General features: G+C 35.4%; 1 protein-coding gene and 1 non-coding gene across 2 annotated transcripts in view; one reads left to right on the top strand and one right to left on the bottom strand.

Annotated features, from left to right (window-relative positions):
- Positions 1–22166, bottom strand: part of VPS8 (VPS8 subunit of CORVET complex) — a 388458-nt gene that overhangs the window by 110808 nt on the left and 255484 nt on the right. Inside the window, exons 36-38 of the mRNA XM_077117773.1 lie at positions 20753–20900; positions 3773–3862; positions 863–905 (exon numbers count right to left, since the gene is read on the bottom strand). Of these exons, the coding sequence (XP_076973888.1) occupies positions 863–905; positions 3773–3862; positions 20753–20900 (281 nt within the window). The remainder of the gene's footprint in view (positions 1–862; positions 906–3772; positions 3863–20752; positions 20901–22166) is intronic.
- LOC143648950 (U6 spliceosomal RNA) lies at positions 4908–5013 on the top strand. Its single transcript, XR_013158847.1, has one exon. It is a non-coding gene; the product is annotated as a U6 spliceosomal RNA (small nuclear RNA).

The following is a 22166-nucleotide window of genomic DNA, read 5'->3' as shown; positions in this document are numbered from 1 at the left end:
TGGTGGAGTTATACAGAAGATAGGATTTAACAAATGAATATGAATGCTGAATCATTAAATTGATATCTCTTTTAGTCTCCAGTATTTTTAGAGCAGCTAGAAGTAAAAACCTAAAATTGTGAAATTGTAACCCATGTCAAATTCTGAAATATGTTCTAAAACTAATTGTGGTGATGTGCTTTGAAATTTATAGCTTTTTTGTATATATGTTATTTTTCACAAAAAGAAGGAAAAAAAGTTGATTGTGATGATACAAAAATACTTAAGCCCTGTAGCCTCCTATATTCTGTAGCAGCTAAAAGGAAAAATCTGAGAGGATGATATCTATGGTAGTCCATGACCAACCCTGGGATCTGTCCTGTAACTACTTGTTGAAGAGTGCTTTGAAAACTATTGCTTTTTTATTTCTTTGCTTTGTATATATGTTACACCATACAATAGAAAAAGTTTAAAAAAGTAAAAAATAAAAAAATAAAAACACACTGGCTATTACTTTTGATAAGAAGCTTTGATTTGTTGCTCTTCAGCAGTATAGTAATTTTTATTTATGTAACATAACTATACATAACCAAAACATAAGGGCAGAATTATAATAAAAACAATAGTAGTGAACAGTACCTAATTTGCTGTACATTTAACTCCACTGACAATTCACATTATAAAGTCACAGTTTATATTATTTCCTATGATGAACCATTGAAAACTAGCTAAAAATTGGATCAAGTTGAAGTGGATAAACAGCAATTATACAGACAGATGAATGTAATTATTATTTAATAAATGCAGATTACGAGGCAACAGCTTTCAAAAGATGGAGTCCATGGGAGAAAATACAGTTGTAAATTTATATTCAGTAACTTACTTTCATTTTCATGTGTCAGCTCTCGAAGCTTGCTTTGTAGTTTCTAGGAATTAAGAAGAATACAGGAAATGAAAGCAATTCTTTATATTTCTAATCTGCCAAATGTTTAAATGAATATATTTTCAAGGAAAACTCCCAAGAAACAATGAAGTTGTTAAGCAAGGCACCTTACTGTCATCCAGAAGAACCCTTATGTAAATAGAAAGCATATCTAGCAGTATTGGACAGGATCCAGAATATCAAATATCATTTATTTGGTACCACTTTTACTTTTCTTGCTCTACCACATAGGCACTAGGTAATGAGAATTAAGGTTTATCTATGCTTTAGATAAGGGAATGAATATGGCACTGGATTATAAGGAAAAAAGGATGGGCTAGGTGGGAATAAAAAGGATAAGACAAATCTAACCCTATGATGCAAACACCTCTACACTGAGGACACCAACAGGCAGCTGTAGTGGTGACCACTCTTCCGAATTCTAGATCCTTAAGACACCCTTAATTCACGTTTCAAAGGCTTCTTAATATATATTGAAGGTGACTTTAATATGTTCTATATACCCCATATTCACTCCATTTCTCAGGGTTCCTATCTAGGGTAATGTCAAGCCATCATTAACAACTCCCTTTCACTCACCCCATACCATAACCAAATGAAGCAATAAGTTCTCAGTGCTATCCCCTCTTCTCTCTCCACCACCACTGTCACACCTGGTTTAAGCCCTAACTAACTCCAACACCTGTACTACTGCAACTGCTTCCCAAATATCTGCTTTCAGTTCTCCCTTTCCTGGTTACCCTTCCACCTTATCAGATCCTCTGAAAGTCACCAAATCAGTCTTTCTGCAACAAACAGTATCAGGTAAGTCCCTGGCTTAAAAACCTTTAGTTGATGCCCTACACAACAGGATCAGGCCCAATTCTTTAGTATGTTCTACGAACATTTCTAAATCTGGACCTAGCCTTTGTTGCTATTATACACTCCAGCCCTAGTAAAAAGCTGCTGGCTGGTCTCCGAGCAGACCATGCTTCTTTGTATTATCATGGCTCTGCAAATGATGGTTCTATTCCCTGTGAGGATCCCCTCCATCTCCTTCCTCCTCCCATGCTACAAGTACTTCTACTTTTCCTTTAAAACTAGGTTCATAGCATCTTTAGCAAATAAAATGCAAGATAAAAAGACATATGGGATAATTTATAGATTAAAAGAGATAAGAGCCTATACGAAGCCTTTGAGGGGTATTCTTATGGCCTGTTTTAGAATCATTTGGTTTGAAAGAAACTTAAGATCAATATGAAGCATTTTTTAATAGAAATAGGAACTCCCTAATCTAGTCCTAGCCAGATGCCAATATTAAAAAAAAAGAAAGAAAATTGAGGATACAGAGCAACCAGAACTCTCATAATTGTTGGTGGGAGTTTAAAACTGGTACATTCACTTTAGAAAAGAGTCTGACAATTTCCCATAAAATTAAACATATACTTAATCCTACAAACCCAGTAACCCACTCCTTGGTATTTACTCAAGGAAAATGAAAACAATTATGTACAAAAAGGCTTGTTCAAGAACGATCATAACTTTTTTTTTCATAACAGCTAGAAATTAGAAATAGCCCAGGTGTCAATTAACAGTAAAATATATAAACAAACTATGGAATATTCATACACTTAAATACTACTTGGCAATACAAAGGAAAAAAACTACTGATGGCTGAAAAAAGATAAATCTCAAGACATACTCAGCCAAAAAGACTTAAAGACAAAAGAGCACCTACTGTATAATTCATTAATATGAGTCAATACAAAAGGCAAAACTAGTCCACAGCGAAAAAAATCAGAGGAGTAGTTGTCTCGAGGGGGACAGGAAACAGACACTGATAGGGAAGCAGCATGAGGGAATTTGCTGGGGTGATGGTAATGTTCTTCATTTAAAAAAAATTTTTATTATAGGGACATATAATATAACCTAAAATTCCCCCCTCTAGCTATATTCACATATGAAATTCAGTGGTGTTAATTACATTCACAATGTTGTGCTACCATCACCATCATTCATTACAAAACTTTCCCATCACTCCAACAGAATTCTGTACCAGTGAAGGTTTAACTCCCATTCCCCATGTCCTCCTGGCCCATGGCAACCTGTATTTTAGTTTCGGACTCTATAAATTTGCTCATTCTAATTCTTTCTTATCAGTGAGATCAGAAAACATTTGTCCTCTTGTGTCTGGCTTATTTCACTCAACACGATGTCTTCAAGATTCATCTGTGTTGTCGCATTTATCACGACTTCATTCCTTTTCAAGGCTGCAAAATATTCCACTGTTTGTAAACACAACATTTTGATTACCCATTCATCTGCTGATAAGACACTTGGGTTGCGTCCATGTTTTGGCAATTGTGAATAATGTCACTATATGAACATCGGTGTGCAAGTATCTGTACGAGACCTTGTTTTCAATTCTTTTGATTATATACCTAGAAGCAGGATTGTTGAGTCATATGGTAATTCTATACCGAACGTTCTGAGAAACCACCAATCTTTCATAGCAGCTGCCCCATTTTACATTCCTATGAACACTGAATGAGTGTTCCTAACACTTGTTAATTTTTAACTTTTTAAATAGTAGTGGTAATCCTCTTTACCTTGATGGGGATTTGGGTAACACAGGTACATACATCAGTCAAAACTCAGCAGATGATACACTTAAGATTTGTGCATTTAATTGTATGTAAATTTTACCTGAAAAAAGGTATCACAAACATTGAACTCTAGTCAATGACATGCGTAATAAAAATATTAAGGGATAAAATATATTAATTTCTGTCCCTTACTTTGAAATATAAACATTTAAGATGGTAGATGTATAGACAGAAATATGACAAGGCAAATATAATAAAAGGTTACCTCTAGCATTATTAAGAAGGCACCATGAATATCTCCCTTCTTTTCCAATAAATAAGCAGTGACTTCGTGAAGTTGATACTTCTGGGTAATCTAGAAAAGAAGAAACGATAAAATATTTTTGTCAAAAATCTTGTCTTTGAAGTGGGAAGATCTTTGAAGGATAAAAAAAGCCAGATGATAATAAATAATGAAATAATGAATGCATACTTTAGTACTATGCTACTTTACAGCATAAAATGAGTCCATTTAGCAGTTCTAATTGTACAAAATTCACTCATTTTTCCCATTTATTTATTTTAAAAATTGTTATGCATCTGAAAGGGTGGATCCATTGGAGAAAGGGTAATAGATATACATAAATAGTAAATGTATAAACTAGGAATTAGTAAGTGTTATAAGAGATACCAGCCAGAACTACAGTAATTTCAGAAGAGAGTGGGTCGATACAGAATAAGTAGCAGAAGTTCTTTGATGTTGGTTTGACATTTGGAAATATTAAAAAGTGGACATTTCACTTATGGGTACAGCATGTACAAAGGCAAACACCAGTAGCATGTAAGGAATAATAAGTAGTTTAGTTGGTTGCTATTGGGAGTAGAAGAGAGAATAAGTAGGAAGTTGAAAAATGGGTCAGCACAGATCACAGAAGGCTTAGATGGCAGCTTAAGAAACTCAGACTTCATCCACGAAAACAGAGAAGCGATATGCACAGCTCTTAATAGGATAAAACCCAGAAAACTATATAGAGAGGGGAGAAGCTGGAATTAAGGAAATTATTAAGAATACTTTTATACTAGTCTTAGTAAAAGGTTAATAAGAATCAAAAGAATAGAGGAGGGAGGGACTGTGACAGATAATCTAGAGAAAGAACTGTAGGTCTTTGCAAATGATTTGGTGGGGAAGACCTTGAAAATGGAAGTCAAAATGATTCTGAGGTTTTGAGCCTGGCTCCCAGAGAAAATGGTGTGTGAAACAGGTTTGAGATATTGGGAATAGATATTCCCACATATCTAATTTAACTTTCTAATTGCCACATTAAAAAAAAAAAGGTAAAATAAGTTTGGATGTATTTCTAAATTTTAATGCACATCTAAAAAATCATTTCAACACATAATCAATATAAAGAATATTAACAGTGCTTGATTTGGCAGCACATATACTAAAATTGGAATGATACAGAAAAGATTAGCAGGCCCTTGCACAAGGATGACATGCACATTCGAGAAGTTTTCCATATTTTCGTACTAGACCAATGGAAGGTGTCAGTTAATAATGGGGTGGTATATGGGAATCCTGTATTTCATCCATGATTCTTCTGTAACCCCATAATTTCTCTAATAAAAAAAGATTTAAACAATCAATGAAGGATCCAGCAATTCTACTCCTAGACACATATCCCAAAGAGCAGGAAGCAGAGACTCACATACCTATATACCAACGTTCAGAGCAGCACTGTTCACAACAAACAAAAGGTGGAAACAACCACCCCAGCGTTCAACAAAAGACGGATGGATAGACAAAATATGGACATTCATACAGTGAATTATTCAGTCATGAAAAGGAATGAAATGTGATCAACGCATGCACCTTGAATAAATCATGCTAAATTAAGTATGCCCGACACAAAAGAACAAATATTGTATGATTTCACTTATAGAAAATCTCTAGAATAAGCAAATTCCCAGAGACAGAAAGTACATTAGAGGTTACCAGGGGCTGAGGGGAAGGGTATAGGGAGTTACTGCTTAATGGGTAAAGGGAGTTTCTATTTGGAATAATGAAAAAGTTTTGGTAATAGAAGAGGCTGATGATAGCTCAACATAGTGAATGCAATTGATGCCACCGAATTACACATTTAAAAATGATTAAAATGGCAAATTTCATGTTATATATGTTACCACAATAAAAATAAATTGAGATAGTTTACATTCTTAGACATCCAGTGTATATTTTACATTACAGCACATCTCAATTTGGACTAACCACATCTCATGTGCTCAATGTGACAGTGGACACTGTATTGAACTCAAGAAAATAAAGTTAGAAGTCACTGATACAAAGAGGTGACCAGGTGTAGAGAGAAGAGGCCAAGAACAGATTCACAGTAAATATTTACATGTAGGAAGCAACAGAATAAAAAAGCCAGGCATTATGTTCAGAGAATTAGAAAGGGAACTCTAAGGGGGCAGTAAAATTTTGGAGAAACCATAGGAGGTGTGGGCAGGGGACAGAGCGTAAAAGAAGAAATAGTGAATGGTCTTAAATGCTCTAGAGAGGGTAAGTAAGATGAGTGCTAAGGAAAGGTAGTTTAAATACAATGATTATAATAGAAGCCAGTCTACAAGAACCGAAGAGTGGGAGTTCTGGCAATATGGCAAACCAAGCTAAATCAGCTCACCTTCCTACTACTAGAACACAAAAATTTTGTACAGCCTATATTAAGGTATTTTTAAAAAACTTCACTCAAATCAGGCCAAAACTTAAGTGCCAGAAACAAAGAAGAAAATCAAAGATAGAACTTGTAAGTTTGATGTTGTTCCAGCTTCTGATGCTGGCAGGAGGGGGGTCAGTCCATGATTTAGAACCAAATTGCCAGAAGTTGGGTTTTAAATGTCCACCTAGATATGAGGCATGGTCATGAAGCCCTGAGAAGTGAGGAGTTAGAACTGAGACTACTCCATAAAGCCAGAACTTTGGAAGGGTATTGAATGAAGAGGTACTGAAGTAACTCTTCTCATAGACCCACAGAAGCATAAGAAAGCCTGACTACATCAAGGATGAGTGCGGGCAAACAGGACTGGGATGGATTTCTTAGGAGAAACTGAAAATGCCTGCTTGTATAATGCAAAGGTATGGAGCTGAAATTTATAATTTATAATCCTGTATAACAGGATTCTCCAGGCAAGAAATTAATATATAAACTGCTACCACATCAGTGAAGTCCATGGAATACCAGAGAAAATAAATTATAAAACCACTCTCCTACTATAACTCAGAGTATGCTAGACTCACACGGAAGATAATAATCTCCAGTGAAGAAGAGCTCCTAGACAAAAAAATTATGCATCATAAAAGGAAATCATCTACCATGGCTGAGAATCAGCAGACTGTAACTAGAAAATTCAAACCTAGGATCTAGACTGGGGTTGTAAATTTTTTTCTCCTTTAAAGGTCCAGACAATAAGGTCTCTGTTAAAGGTTGTTATTGTGGCATGAAAGCAATCACAAACGATATGAATTAGCATGGCTATTTCCAAACAGACTTTGTTTACAAAGACAGGTGATGGGCTGGATTTGGTCCATGGGCCATTTCTTCTCAATCCCTGATCTTAAGGTAAAAGGAAAAAAATCCAGAAGATACTATAAAATAAGCATGTTTAAATTTATTGAGAAAAGCACTGATAAGAAAATGTGGTGAAAAGTCTATAAAGCAAAAATAATTATTGAAAACAATGTGGCCAAAGATATTAAAATTCAATAAATGGATTAAATAAAAGATTAAACACAGCTGAAGAAATAATTAGTAAACTGGAACAGAAATTATCCCAAATGCAACAGAGAAGAAAGAGATGAAAATCAGAGTTCAAGAAATATGCAGGATAGAATGAGAAGGTCCAACATGCCTTATAGAATTCTGGAGACAGAAAATGGGAAAAAATGGAAGATAATATCTAAAGACATAAGGGCTGGCATTTTATAATGGATTAAAGAGAATGAATAATCATACTGAGTTTCAGTTATGAAAAATAAAAGTAAATTTAAACTTAATACACTGTAGACAATCCACATTTTAAAAACAAAGAAGACCCTAAAAGCAACAAGAAAATAAAGACAGATTACTGACAAAAGGATAACAATTAGAATAACAAGAGAGACTTCTTGTAACAACAGAGGGTAAAAGACACTGGAATAAAATCTGCAAATTACTGAATGAAAAATCACTACAAAACTGAAAATATATACCCAGGTAAACTGTTGTGGGTAAAAAATTCTTTCCCCTCCAGAACTGGTTAACTTTGTAGTTCAATTTCCTAGGGAAAGAATAAAGATATTACGTCAACTATGCTATCTATTGGGCAACACTGCTTATGGTAAAAATAACCTAATTGGTGAACTGCATCTAGACTGCAAGACCTATAAATACTGAAGAGAAAGCCTAATCATTGGGATTTCCAGAGTGTGGTGACTCTTGCAGCAGCTGACATGTCCCTAGAGAGGGCTGAGGAAGCTACGTCTATGGAGTTGGTACAAGAGATAGTGACTCCTGTGGGCATATGCTCCTAAACCAGGATAGCTGCCATACCATCATTTCTCCCCTTTTTCCTCCGCCTTCCCTACCACTCTTTAATGTGAGACTTATTCTCTCACACTGAGCAGTCACCTAGAGCCAGAGAGAATAGCTTCTGCTATCTGAACTACTGAGAGGCCTCTGCCCTGCAAGAACGAAGTCTGGGTTTGCCCTGCTGGAAGCTGTGGTTCTTGTTCTACATCCTTCTGAGGAGAATATGTCAAATTGTGGCCTATGTAGTCTTGTGAGTCTGGATGTTTTGTTAGATCTAAAAAGATCCCCTGGTAGGATTAGAAGACTGTAAGAGTGAAAATTAAAGACTTTTTTTTTTGCATGGGCAGGCACCGGAAATCGAACCCAGGTCTCCAGCACCGCAGGCAAGAACTCCGCCTGCTGAGCCACCATGGCCCACCAAATAAACATATTTTTAGATGTAAACAAAGACTTTGTTTAGACATAATCAAAGATTAAGAGAGTTCACTACTAAAATGTCCTCACTGAAGGCACTAAAGGAAGGTAAACATCAGCAAATCAGAAGAAAGAAGTGGGATGCCAGGAATAACTATGTGGAAAGAAAGTGATAAATATTTGGGTAAATCTAAATAGCTATACGATTTAAAAGCACAACATCAATAACAGTTTAGGGTAAGAAGTTAAAAGTCAGCTGGAACTAAAATTACAGAAAACAAAAACTCAGAGGTGAGGGACTAAATTAGCGTTTTTATAGTTCGTTTAGAAGGTGGAAAATGAACACATGTTTATACTAAGTCACAGTATTCACGCTAAAAATACAAGCACAATACATCCAAACCATAAAAGAGAAAAAGAAGAGTATAAAGTAAATCCAACTAATACAACAGAAGACAAGGAAGGAAAAAAAACAGAAACAAAACAAAGAATAGCAAGAAGAAACATAGTAAGGAGAAAACACAAAATAAGATGAGAGAAATAAACAAACCAGGTCAGTCAATAAGATTAAATTTGCTAAACAAAAGACACTCTCTGAACAGATTTAAAAATAGATATCTGTTTTAGAGAGTTCAAAATTAAAAAAGCTAAGGAATAGAAAAAGTACACCAGACAAATAATAAATTTTTAAAGTTGGAACAACCTATATTAATATTAGATAAATTGATTTTAAGGTTAAAAAAAAAAAGATAAAAGGGCTCCTAAATAATAATAAAATGAACAATTTATCAGGAAGATAACAATCCTAAATCTGTATGTCTAACACAGCCTCAGAATAAATAAAACAAAAAATGAACAGAATTACAAGAAAATCACCTCAGTAATTCATAAATCAGACAAAACTGTAATTATGCAGATAAATATGACAATGAATACAATTATAATTGTAATGATAATAATTCATAGACGAAGAGACAGAAGCAAGTTAAGTTAGTTTAAAATGATGATTTGAAAACATAATAAGATTGCTGTAAAAGGACATATTCAGTGCTGCCACATCAAATAAAGAATGGACACTGTTTGCAAGCATACGCAGAACACTGACAAAAAAAATATGTAGGACTTCATCTATAGAAAAATCTATTGCTGTAACATATTAGTAGAACAAAAGTAAAGCTTACTGATAATTGCAATAATCCAGAAAAGGCATTTGATAAAATTCAATTCCAATTAACGATTTTTTTTAAAGGAGGAGAGGGGCAATAAAGTACAATGTTCAGAGTATGGACCTGAAGCCAGATTATCTGAGTCTGAATCCTACTTTGGGCTAATGACCTAATCTCTGTGTCTCAATTCTTTCACCTAAAAAAATGTGTATAAAAGTTCATAGGGTGGGCCACGATGGCTCAGCAGGCAAGGATGCTTGCCTGCCATGCCAGAGGACCAGGGTTCGCTTACCAGCGCCTGCTCATTTAAAAAAAAAAGTTAATATTTGGGCCACGGTGGCTCAGCAGGTAAGAGTGCTTGCCTGCCATGCCTGAGGACCCGGGTTCGATTTCTGGTGCCTGCCCATGTAAAAAAAAAAAAAAAAAAGTTCATAGGATTAATTATCAGCTAATATATATAAATATTCTTAGGAGAGTACCTGACACAAAATTCATGTGTATGTTAATTATTATTTATCTCATTGAGTGGCTATAAGGTTATAAGGAACTAAGTTAATATGTATAAAGCACTTAGAATACTGCCTGGCATGTAATAAACATTAATAGCTAAAAACAGTAATTATTATCATACAGGTTGTATTCTTTGTTCCCAATGCAATAGTTAGACATTCATATAAAAAAATCTAAATCCTTCCCATATGTTTAAAAATTAAAATTGGTGCTTTGAACTAATTTAAAAGAAATATAAAACCATAAAGGAAAGTTATAATTATGCACAAAACATTTAGAACAAACTGAAAGTGTAAATACTACATGCCAACTTGAAACATCTTAATAAAAATTAATAAACTCAGAGTTTCTAAAAGGCAAAGAGAAAAACCAATTAAGCCCTCAAAATAAAATAAATGCTGAAAATAATTCTTTGAGAGAAGAAAACAATACAGATGTTTAACAACTCCCCAAGTAGCTTCTTCAAAAAGACTAATACATTGGACAAAACTTTCTTAAGAGTAAGAAAAAAGAAAGGCAGAAATAATCAGCAATTAACAGATGAAAGGAGGAAAAACATATGATCATCTCAACAAATACAGCAAAAGCATTTGATAGAATCCAGAACCTATTCATGATTAAGAAAAACAAAAACAGCACAACACACTCTTATGCACACTGAGAACAGAACTTTAACTTAATAAAAGTAATCTATTAAAGTCCTACAACAAATGCCTTGTTTAAAATGTAAAATGTTAGATGAAGTTCTTTCTCAGGTACAAGGATAGAGTGCCACCATCACCGTTTCCATTCCACAACAACATAGAGCTCCTAAACATCTGATAGGAGAAACAAAAAAGTATAAGCTTGGAAAGAAAAAAAAAACTGCCATTATTCTGATACAATGTTACTATAAAAATTCTAAGATCTATTTGAACTAAAAAAAAAATCAGTCTTGTTGGTAGATGTAAAACAATGTATAAAACTTAGTAACTTCTCACAAGCAGTGGGGACAACCAAAGCAATAAGCTGAGCCCTCAATCTTGGAGTTTGTTCATATGAAACTTAACTCCACAAAGGATAGGCTAAGCCTACTTAAAATTAGGCCTAAGAGTCACTCCCAGAGAACCTTTTTTTAAAAAAATTTTTTTATTAATAAAACCAAGCAACATACAATATGAACATTCTTTTTTTTCATCACATAGTTGTATATTCATCATCATGATCATTTCTTAGAACATTTGCATTAAGTCAGAAAAAGAAATCAAAAGAAAACAGACAAAAGAATTCATATATACCATACCCCTTACCCCCTCTTTCACTGATCACCAGCATTTCAATCTACTAAATTTATTTTAACATTTGTTCCCCCTATTATTTATTTATTTTTAATCCATATGTTTTACTCATCTGTCCATAAGGTAGATAAAAGAAGCATCAGACACAAGGTTTTCACAATCACAGTCACATTGTGAAAGCTATATCATTATATAATCACCTTTAAGAAATACGGCTATCTCTTCCTCCTTTCCATCTCCAGATTCCACTGCAGAATCTCAGCCCTCCTCTGACCCTTTTCCTCCTCCTCTTACTCCCTACATAGCCCCTTCTGGCAGAGCAGAAACTGCTGCCAAACCTCACGCAGTAAACAACCCTTCTCCATCTTTCAGCTCCACCTCAAAATTTTACCCCTCCTATGCCAGTTTGAATCTGCTGTGTACCCCAGAAAAGCCATGTTCTTTCATCCTCATTCAATATTGCTGGGTAGGAGCTTTTTGATTATCCATGGAGATGTGACCCACCCAATTTTGGGTGGTAATTTTTGATTAGATGGTTTCCATGGAGACGTGTTTCCACCCATTCAAGATGGGGTTTGCATACTGGAACCCTTTAAGAGGGAACCATTTTGGAAAAAGCTTTAGAGCCCATGCAGACAGAGATCTTTGGAGATGAAGAAAGAAAACATCCATGGGGGAGCTTCATGAAACAAGAGGCCTGGAGAGAAAGCTAGCAGATGTCACCATGTTCACCATGTGCCTTTCCAGCTGAGAAATGTCTTTGGCTTTCTTGAACCAAGATATCTTATCTGGATGCCTTAGATAGGGCATTTCTATAGCCTTGCTTTAATCTGGACATATTCATGGCCTTAGAATTGTAAACGGGCAATTTAATAAATTCCTTTTTAAAAGTCATTAGGTTTCTGGTATCTCATTCTGGCAGCCTGCAAACCAGAACACCTTCTTTCCTCCCCATGGAGGACTTGGTCCACCTGGCCACAAACTGTCGTCCCCTTGTGAGAGGTGTCTGGGCCGGAGGGACCTATCCATGTCCATGCTCCTTTTCCCTTTTGACCTTTTTCAAGTCAAACAGCATCTAGGTTCATACTCTACTGACCCCCATCCAGTTTATTAAAGTAATTTACTGTATCCTATGACCTCTCCTGATGAAATCTAAGTGTTTAATACCTGTTAGTTGGTGTGTTCAGTCTAGTTATTAATTGGTGTTTTCCTTAAATATAATAAGTGTTAAATGTCTGTTTAAATTTGTTGATTGGTGTGTTCCTGAGTTTGCATTGGTTAATCGTACCTAACTGGTTATCGATCACAGAAATTCTTTTAAAATGGAATCTTTAAGCTGTACTGAAAATTGGAGAGATTTTGGTTATAGGTTTATAAAGAAAGGGTTTATTTCTATAACATAATGTGGCTTCAAAATTACCTAAAATGAAACATTACCATTAGAGTTAAAATTAAAGACATCACAGTTAAAATTGTTCTGTACAAAGGCAGACATGGGATAAGAGGATATTCAATCCTTTAGTTGTCCCTCTCAGAAGTATTTCTGTGTTTCTGTTTCTTGTGTAACTAACTTTCTATTTGGGTCTGTCTGCCTGTTCAATGTATATTCTCATACCTCCAAATGGTAATAAACTCAAAAACAAATCTTAAAAAGCTCTTTTGAACTGCATAGAGATAACTGGGTGTCTTATATAAATGTATAAACTGGTACTTCTGAAGAAAAACAGTAAAGAGAAAAAAATCCTCTGAAAAGCAAACTTCAGAAACCTTAGTTTTGTAATTCCTGCAAACATGAACTTAAAAAGAAACTGCCCCTGGAATTTCCCTAAGGCAGCAGAAAACTGATAAAGGGTCGCCTCTGAAAAAAGCAAAGACCTCTTCCAATGGTCCTGGTTACAGCTCTTAGTAAAATAAATCTAATAATTGGAAATAGATAGAGAAGGGCATAAGAACTCCCCAAATTCCATGGCCCTCACTTAAAACTTCCAAATCAAAGCACAATGAACCTGATTTCTTTCTGTCCAATCTAACCCTGCCCCAAGGCCTAATTACCTAAAACAGCTTATGGGGGAGGGGGCTAGGCAGAAAAATATGGTGAAGTATGGTTTAGAATTCTTTTTTATTTATTGGACCTGGAGATTAGAAATAGTAAGCATAAAAATGGTACAGAATAAGCTGTTTTTGTTAATTTTTTAAAATAAAACCTTTGCAATGGTAACTGTAATAGTCAGATCATTATTAAAATATAAATAGCCTTTGAATAGAAGTAACTGAATAAAATTCAACCAAATTTTGGTAAGTAAAATTAAAGATCTTTGAGAAATGTGGAAAAATTTTCCTGGATTTAAGCTTGGGACAAATTAAACAATTGCAGTATATTTTCCAGAACTTGACAGTCAATGTACTTTTAAATTGTTTGTAATTTTAAGATATTATGAAAACAAAGATTTCTTTCAACCTCTGATAAAAGAATCTTTATGGTAAATTCTGAATTAACAAATGCAATTTATTGTGCTTGGGTGTGTTCTCCCTAAAGTTATACAAGCTATTCCGGATAAAATAAGCTAGCCTAAGGAACTGAACTGAGAAATTTTAGGCACTGTAATGTAATCACTTGTGTGTTCTGAATATGAAGTATACAAATCCCTGGCTATGTTCATAACCCAGTATAAATTTCTTCCTTCTTCCATTATTGTATAGTATCTCTGTCTCTTCTCCCCTTCATGAAAACTGTTGGAAGGAAGTATGCAGGTTCAAAAACTTTGTGAATTTAGTATCAAATTTATTTCTAATTACGTAGTCTGGATAAATAAAGATTATAGATGGAATGGATATGGAAGGTGATAGTAAGTTTTTTTAATTAATTTTTTATTTTTTTAAAAAATACCAAAAAACACCAAATGCAAACATTCTTAACTTTTGATCATTCTGTTCTACATATATAATCAGTAATTCACAATATCATCACATAGTTGCATATTCATCATCATGATCATTTCTTCGAACATTTGCATCTATTCAGAAAAAGAAATAAAAAGAAAACAGAAAAAAATTCATACATACCATACTCCTTACTCCTCCCTTTCATTGATCACTAGCATTTCAAACTAAATTTATTTTAACATTTGTGCCTCCTATTATTTTTATTCCATATGTTTTACTCATCTGCTGATAAGATAGGTAAAAGGAGCATCAGACAAAAGGCTTTCACAATCACACAGTCACATTGTGAAAGCTATATCACAATCATCTTCAAGAAACATGGCTACTGGAACACAGCTCTACATTTTCAGGCAGCTCCTTCCAGTCTCTCCATTACATCTTTTGATTAATAAGGTGATATCTATTTAATGCATAAGAATAACCTCCAGGATAACCTCTCAAATGTGTTTGGAATCTCTCTTTGTCTTTGACACTTTGTCTCATTTCACTCTTTCCTGTTTTGGTCGAGAAGGTTTTCTCAATCCCTTGATGGTGAGTCTCAGCTCATTCTAGGATTTCTGTCCCACATCGCCAGGAAGGTCCACACTCCTGGGAGTCATGTCCCATGAAGACAGGGGGAGGGTGGTGAGTTTGCTTGTTGTGTTGGCTGGAGAGAAAGGCCACATCTGAGCAACAAAAGAGGTTCTCTTGAGGGTGATTCTTAGGCCTAATTTTAAATAGGCTTGACCTATCCTTTGTGGGGTTAAGTTTCATATGAACAACCCCCAAGATTGGGGGCTCAGCCTATAGCTTTGGTTGTCCGCACTGCTTGTGAGAATATCAAGAATTCAACTTGGGGAGGTTGAATTTTCCCCCATTCTCACCATTCCCTGAAGGGGACTTTGCAAATACTTTTTTATTCACTTCTGAAATCCCTCTGGCATTTATTGGGGCATCACTCTGGACAAACCAACAAAACCTCATGTCCTACTTAATGTTCCACATACTTATGGTATTCATCTAAGCTGTCTACATAAGTTATATTAGGGAATGCACTAATCAAAATATAAATTTTGTACCAAATAAACATTTTTTGCTTTAGTCTAAGACATAAGTTAAAATTTTAAAATATTAATTACCATCTATTTTCAGCACCCTGCATAATGACATTCCTTTGTTCTTCCTCAACGCAAAACATGTTTTAAATGTGTACATTTAGTCACTATTATTATACACTCTAGGCATTCCTAGATTATACCATCTCAGTCTTTATTATTTATCTTTCTTTCTGATTTCATTTGTGCCCCCAGCCCTCCTCCCTCTATCATTCGGTGACAGTAAGTTTAACAGAATGGATTTTGTTTGTTTCCATTATTGTCGACTACAAGCTCTGAATGAATGTAGAGAGTTGTAAAGAAGGAGTTTATGAAAGTAAATTCTGTCTGTCACAGTCAGTGCTGACCAAAATTTAATAAGTCTATTTATATTTCAAAAAGAAAGCATTTGTGTCAAGCTGGTTATTCACAGTAAGTTTAGTTTCGTCTTCCTGTTAAAATAATGTGGATTGTTAGTCTGCTCTTTATGTGAAAATTTTTTAAGTTTTTCTTAATCATCTGAATACTCTGTCTAGAAAACAAACATCTTGCATCAGAATATCCTTGTGTCATGGTCACGTTCATGTGTCAACTTGGCCAAGTGGTGATACCTGTTTGGCTGGCTGGGCAAGTGCTGGCCTGTCTGTTGCGATGAGGACATTTCATAGAATTAAATCATGATCACGTGGCTGCATCTACAGCTGATTCCATTTGTAATCAGCCAAAGGGGAGAGTCTTCTGCAATGAGTGATGGTTAATCTAATCACTGGAAACCTTTTAAGGAGGATTCAGAAGAGACAGGCTCTTCCTTCCTGCTTCAGCTGGCAAGCCTCTCCTGTGGAGTTCATCCAGATACTCCATCGGAATCGTCGGCTTCATGGCCTGCTCTGCGGATTTTGGACTCTGCGTTCCTGCGATCATGTGAGACACCTTTATAAAGTTTATACTTGTGAGTGTTCCCTGTTGATTCTGTTTCCCTAGAGAACCCTAACTAATACACCTTGTTAATATCTTTGGCCTTCTCAATCTTTATTTCTCATTTCACTCTTCCCCGTTTTTGTTGAGAAGGTTTTCTCAATCCCTTGATGCTGAGTCTCAGCTCATTATAGGATTTCTATCCCACATTGCCAGGAAGGTCCACACCCTGGGACCTTCTAGCAGCTAGTAGTAAATTTGAATTTACTGTTTAGGAAAAATTCACTGTTTAGGAAAAACTGCTGCAAATGATTTGTTCTTTCACCTTCTATAAGTAAGGTTTTAAAATAGTTTAACCTATTGCACAGCAAGTGTTTGGGAAGCACTACAGTGGTTAAAAAAGATTTTCTATCTTGTTGCTGGTTAAATTTGTAAAGGTAAAATAATATTATTCATATATTTACAGTTGTGTAAAATTCCTAAAAATATGACAATGTTCTCACTATCCATGCTATATCCTGATATTAATCTGTATGATGTTCAGCAATGGTATTGTAAGAAAAAATTAAGTTAAGCTTTCACACAAGATGGTGCCGGAAAGGGATGCAGGACAGCTCAAACGTGCAGGCAGGGAAAGGAGAAAGCTTTTGACACAAGCCTAGAATTGGCAGCAAATGGGTAGAAACAAGTTTAAATAAATAACAGCCAGGATCACTGAAATGTAAAGCATAATCAAAAGTGGGAACCTCTCGTGGGAAATTTGAATTAGTTAGACTATCTGGATAGGCTGTAACCTCTGGGGTATCCAATAAGTGGATAACCAGGAGGGACCTGCATGCTAGGCTTAGGTATAAAATTTGTGGCATTCTATCGCTTGGCATGCCAGCCATCATTTTTTTCGCTTGGGTGCCTGTTCTTGTAAGATTGTGAATAAATTATTTTCTTCAAAATCGGATGAGCGTTTGTTTGCTTTCAGGTAAGGCTTTCTTCCTAAAAGTATGCTGTTATTAGTCACAGTTTTTCTTACTTATTCTTAAAAAGCTACAGATTATAGAAATAGTCAAATTATCAGTTGTACTGCTTTGTTCTAATACCTCTTTAAAAGTATATATAGCCATAAGTCAGTGCTCCATCAAAAACAAGGAAAAACTTTAAAATAAAGGCAAAAGAATTTGAGGTTTTTACTACTAGCTGCTCTAAGGTACTGGAGACTAAAAGAAATATATATGGAATTGTAACCCATAGCAATCTCCAAAATCTGTTCTACAACTAATTGTTGTGATGTACTTTGAAATTTATTGCTTTTTTGCATATATGTATTTGTCACACAAAAAAGAGGAGATGTATAATAGAGAAGGTAGGATTTAACAAATGAGTATGACTGCTGAATCATTATATTGATATTTCTGTTGGTCTCCACTGTCTTGGAGTAGCTAGAAGAAAAATGAAAACTCATGGAACTGTAACCCATACCAAACTTTAAAATCTCTTCTATAACTACTTGTTAAAATGTACTTGGAAATTTATTGCTTTTTTGTATACATGTTATATTTCACAATAAAACAAACAAAAAAGTAGGAGAAATATACATATATTATATTTTATCTGTTAACTAACATAACTACGGTAAATGTGTAAAAGTGAAAGAACAAAACTCTGCTATGGTTTAATATGAGACAATTGTCTAATGTTTTTATTTCTAAAAGTAGCTTCATTTAAAAATGCTTATAAAAATTAAAGCTCATATTCTAAGATTTAACTGTTACCTTTAAATTCTAAAATGCTTTACTGTTTGTATATGGAACTGATCTGGTTAAAAATAAGGTAAATCAATATACAGGATAAAGAATAATATTGCCTGTATTTTAGAGCTTTAACTTTTGTGTGAGATAAAAAGGAAGATATTTATTTTGTCCAAAATTTAAGTTTCCTATAGCATATTATCTAATTTAATCTGACTAATCAGTTAATTTAAACAATCTAATTCAGCTTTATTTGATATAGAACTTAGAATAAGGAATAAAATCTTAATATTCTGTACAAATTAATGTTATGCGACGATGCATTTCAGAGTATTTTGGACAGAAAATGAAAAAGTGTTTGCAAAGTCCTTTGGGGGACTGAGAAAAATAGAATTATTAAAATTCACCACCTGGGAATTCCTGACATTTTCTTAAGCAAGAGGAGCTCCCAATTTAATAAGCTAATACCTTCAATTTTGAGGCCTGCTCTTACGAAACTTATTTCTGTAATAGTAAACTGAACCTTATGATTCAAACATAAACTTATGATTAGTGCCTAAGAGTAATTTCCAGAAAATCTCTGCTGTTGCTCAAATGTGATCTCTCTCTAAGCCAAACTCTTAACTTCTGCCCAACATGGGACATAACTTCAAGGGATTTAAGCTTAGCCCTGGCATCGCAGGACATAATTGGCCCTGGCATTGTGAAACATAAGTTCCAAGGATGAGCCTGGCCCTAGCATCATGGATTAATTGACCAAAAAAGGGGGAAAAAAAGAGTTTTAATGGCTAAGAAATTTCAAATTGATTTGAGAGATCATGCTGGAGGTTACTCTTACGTAAGTTTCAGCCAGATATTACAAACTGTTACAATATGGCTACCAACAGTGCCCCTGGGAACCCTGAAAGGTATCCAGCGCTCTACAAAATTTTACTTATTAGGTTTGTTTTTCAGAGACTTAAAACTTCCAGATTGTTCCAATGCCAGAGAAGCTCTGAAATCCCAAGATGCTGGCCTCTCTAAGAACAACAACCAGTTTCATCACATAATCCCTTTGCCCTTGTTCAGCTGTGAAGCAATTATAAAGTCATGGTCTAGATATCCCTCCTCATTTTTAGGCTTGTCTCTTAAAACTCTTAAGCAGCTTTATTTGCTGAACTGTCCAAACGATGATGAATCAGGCTGTTGGCAACGTGTTACTCCTCAGGCAAAACATCAATACCAGCCACTGCCCTGTGACAAAATGTAGGGACAGCTCTATGCCCTCCACCAGCCAGAAGCTGATAGAGAAAACAGAGCTTTGCCCTTCAGCCTCCCAAAAAACTAAAAGGAAAAGGCTGGTATGTTAATGCAGACCCGTTTCCCCAGGATGTGACCAACCTCCACCAAAGATTCCAAGAAGATTTCCCCCACCCATAATTTCCAGGAAATCCACTGAGCCCACAACTTCTTGACCTCCCCAACCCATGCCCACCCTCTTGCCCTCCAGGAGCTATAATCTTGCAATAAGCTCCCTTACCCGACATCCTCCCTCCAGCAGTTGCAATCCTGTGTGACTGTGGTGGCATTTAAATTTTAAACCTCGTCAATGAAAAGCCGCCAACTACCAACTTAGCCCCCTACTTCTAAAACCAAGAAATGGAAACCTGCCAACTTCCTGCTCCCAAGCTAAGCAATGAAAATCCACTGCCTATTCCCTATTTCCTGCCAACCATCTTATATAAACTGCACCCCTGTCCTGGCTCAGTGCTGTCGCCATATTAGGCATCAGCTCACCTGTGCATGGCTTCTCAATAAAGCTCCTTTGATGGAAAAAAAAATGGATGGAAAGGACAAACACCAGTTTTAGGTTGGTGGTTACCTCAGGAAAAAGAGGGGGAACATGACAGATAAAAGATGCTTTATTTCTAAAACAAGCAAACAAAGAAGACAATAAAGATCTGAAGTCAGTATGGCAAAATGTTAACATCTCCATAAAACTGGATTGTAGGGCACATGTGCATCTGATATTCAAACATAATACATTCATATAGTTTTGAAATATTTCATGATTAAAATTTGTAAAGGGTGTGGGTGGTTCGGGAGGCAGATACAGAAAACACAGGTTTATATTACAAGAATGTTGACAGTAAAAGGGAAGAAAGATAATGGTGCTTTAAAATTAAATTTTAAATGAGGAATCGCTACCTTCTTATAGGAGATTATGAGATTTTCATTTGGAAGCAGGAGAAAACAGGGAAGAGAATCAGGGCAATGACTGCTAAGGCAGCAGAGCTGGTATTTAGCCTATCACAGCTCACGGCACAAGAGGAATGGCTCACCATCAGTGTTTGCAAACAAGAGCTTGGTCTTTGCCTTTTAATACTTTTACTACACTCCTCTTTCTAGCTATACTGTACTGCTTAGAATTTCTGTACAGTTTGATTAATAGCAATGACAGACATGTATTGTTTATGGCTTTCACAGAATAAATGGAGACACAGTTTATCACAGCAATTAAGAGTATACCCTATGAACTCAGAGAATCTAGGTTCAAACCCAGGAGTTCCCCCGTATTAGCTAAAAACTTAGGTAAGTAACTTAGTATGTGAGTCTCACTTTCCTTGACGTTTCTTTAAGAAAAGTTTACTCTTGTCTTCTCTATGTCATTGGTCTTACCTGAATAGTTTCTTCTAGACGATAACACTCAAGAACTTGTAGTGTCTCTGTAACTTGGGTTGGGTTGAACTGACACAACAGTTCAATGAACTGCTCTGTAATACTGGGAGATATGTGTAGCAGTTCTTGATTTATATGAAGTCCTTCCCTGAAAATATAAACAGCAAGAGTATTAACTTGTGGCAGTATTTAATCACCTCTATAATTTAAGGATATATGTAAAATTTGTATTATATTAAAACCAAGAGTATCTTTTGGCCAGGTAACAACATGAATTACAAGACTCAGTGTTACTGAGGTCATTATGATGAACTGTACATTACCTCAGAAGAATTCTAAATTACAATGTCTCAGTTTACACTAAATAATTAAAGAAATGGCATTCAGTTGAGGGTCCTTTAAATTGTAACAAAAGTTATATTGTTGCTCTAAAAGAAACAAGAAGATACTTAGTCTAAACAATTTTGTTTCATCCCAGTCTGAAGTACTGTACCTACTATACTTCCTTCACAGCACTGATCATACTTCTTTAATTACCTATCTTCTCTAAAAGACTATAAATTTTGCAAGGGTAAGGACTATGTATCGTCTCACTAGTTTTCAGAGTCTACCACAGTGTCCTGTATGTAGTATGGGTTCATTTTTTTGTTGTTATAAAATTTTAAAAAGCAGATGAATAGCAAGATACCCAATATATAAGGGATCGTTTACCTGTATGCCTGATACTCACAAGACCCAATACTCATAACGCCTAGGTAAAAGCTTTAGAGGTGGAATGTTAGTTAAGTGGAATGTTAACTTAGTATTAGTTTCATCATGCTGGACTTTCGACTACTGGTGGATAAAGGAACTATTTAGGAAATCAACACTGTTCACTGGGGACCAAGGAATCATTTTCTCTGACTTCAAAAGAAATCCGTTTCCTCTGAGAGCCCTATCCTCTCTTCAGAATTCCTTAACCAAAGCTACTCATATGAAGAACTGGTACAGAGTTGATACAAAATGATTGCTTGGGAAACTAGTCTTTTGATAAAAGGTTAAAGCAGACAGTCTAATGCAGCATTTCCCAGCTTTTCTCATAACACAACAAAGAAAATGATGGCATTTGTATGGTCCACCAGAGTGAAGAGATGCAACTGCACATGGGGGATTGAGGTTGTCCCAAGAACCACCCCCAAAAGAGGGATCATTCTCTGAGCACACCTGTAATGCACGTGCAGCCACAGGGTGGGGATCTCTGGACTCTAGAAAAAGAAAGATTTGGATTTTATGAACCCTGTATAAATAATGGTAAATGGTATTCATATTTTTACTAATAAGAGGCTTGAGTTACAGAAGAAGGGATTACATTTAAACACAGGAAATGTTTCCTTGCTTAGGAGCTTTGTAACAACCAGTCCTGAGCAGAGGCTGG

This window comes from Tamandua tetradactyla, chromosome 10 (genome assembly GCF_023851605.1).
Source record: "Tamandua tetradactyla isolate mTamTet1 chromosome 10, mTamTet1.pri, whole genome shotgun sequence".
NCBI lineage: Eukaryota > Metazoa > Chordata > Mammalia > Pilosa > Myrmecophagidae > Tamandua > Tamandua tetradactyla.
Note: the sequence above shows the minus strand (reverse complement) of the source record. Positions and strands in the feature narration are given on the sequence as shown.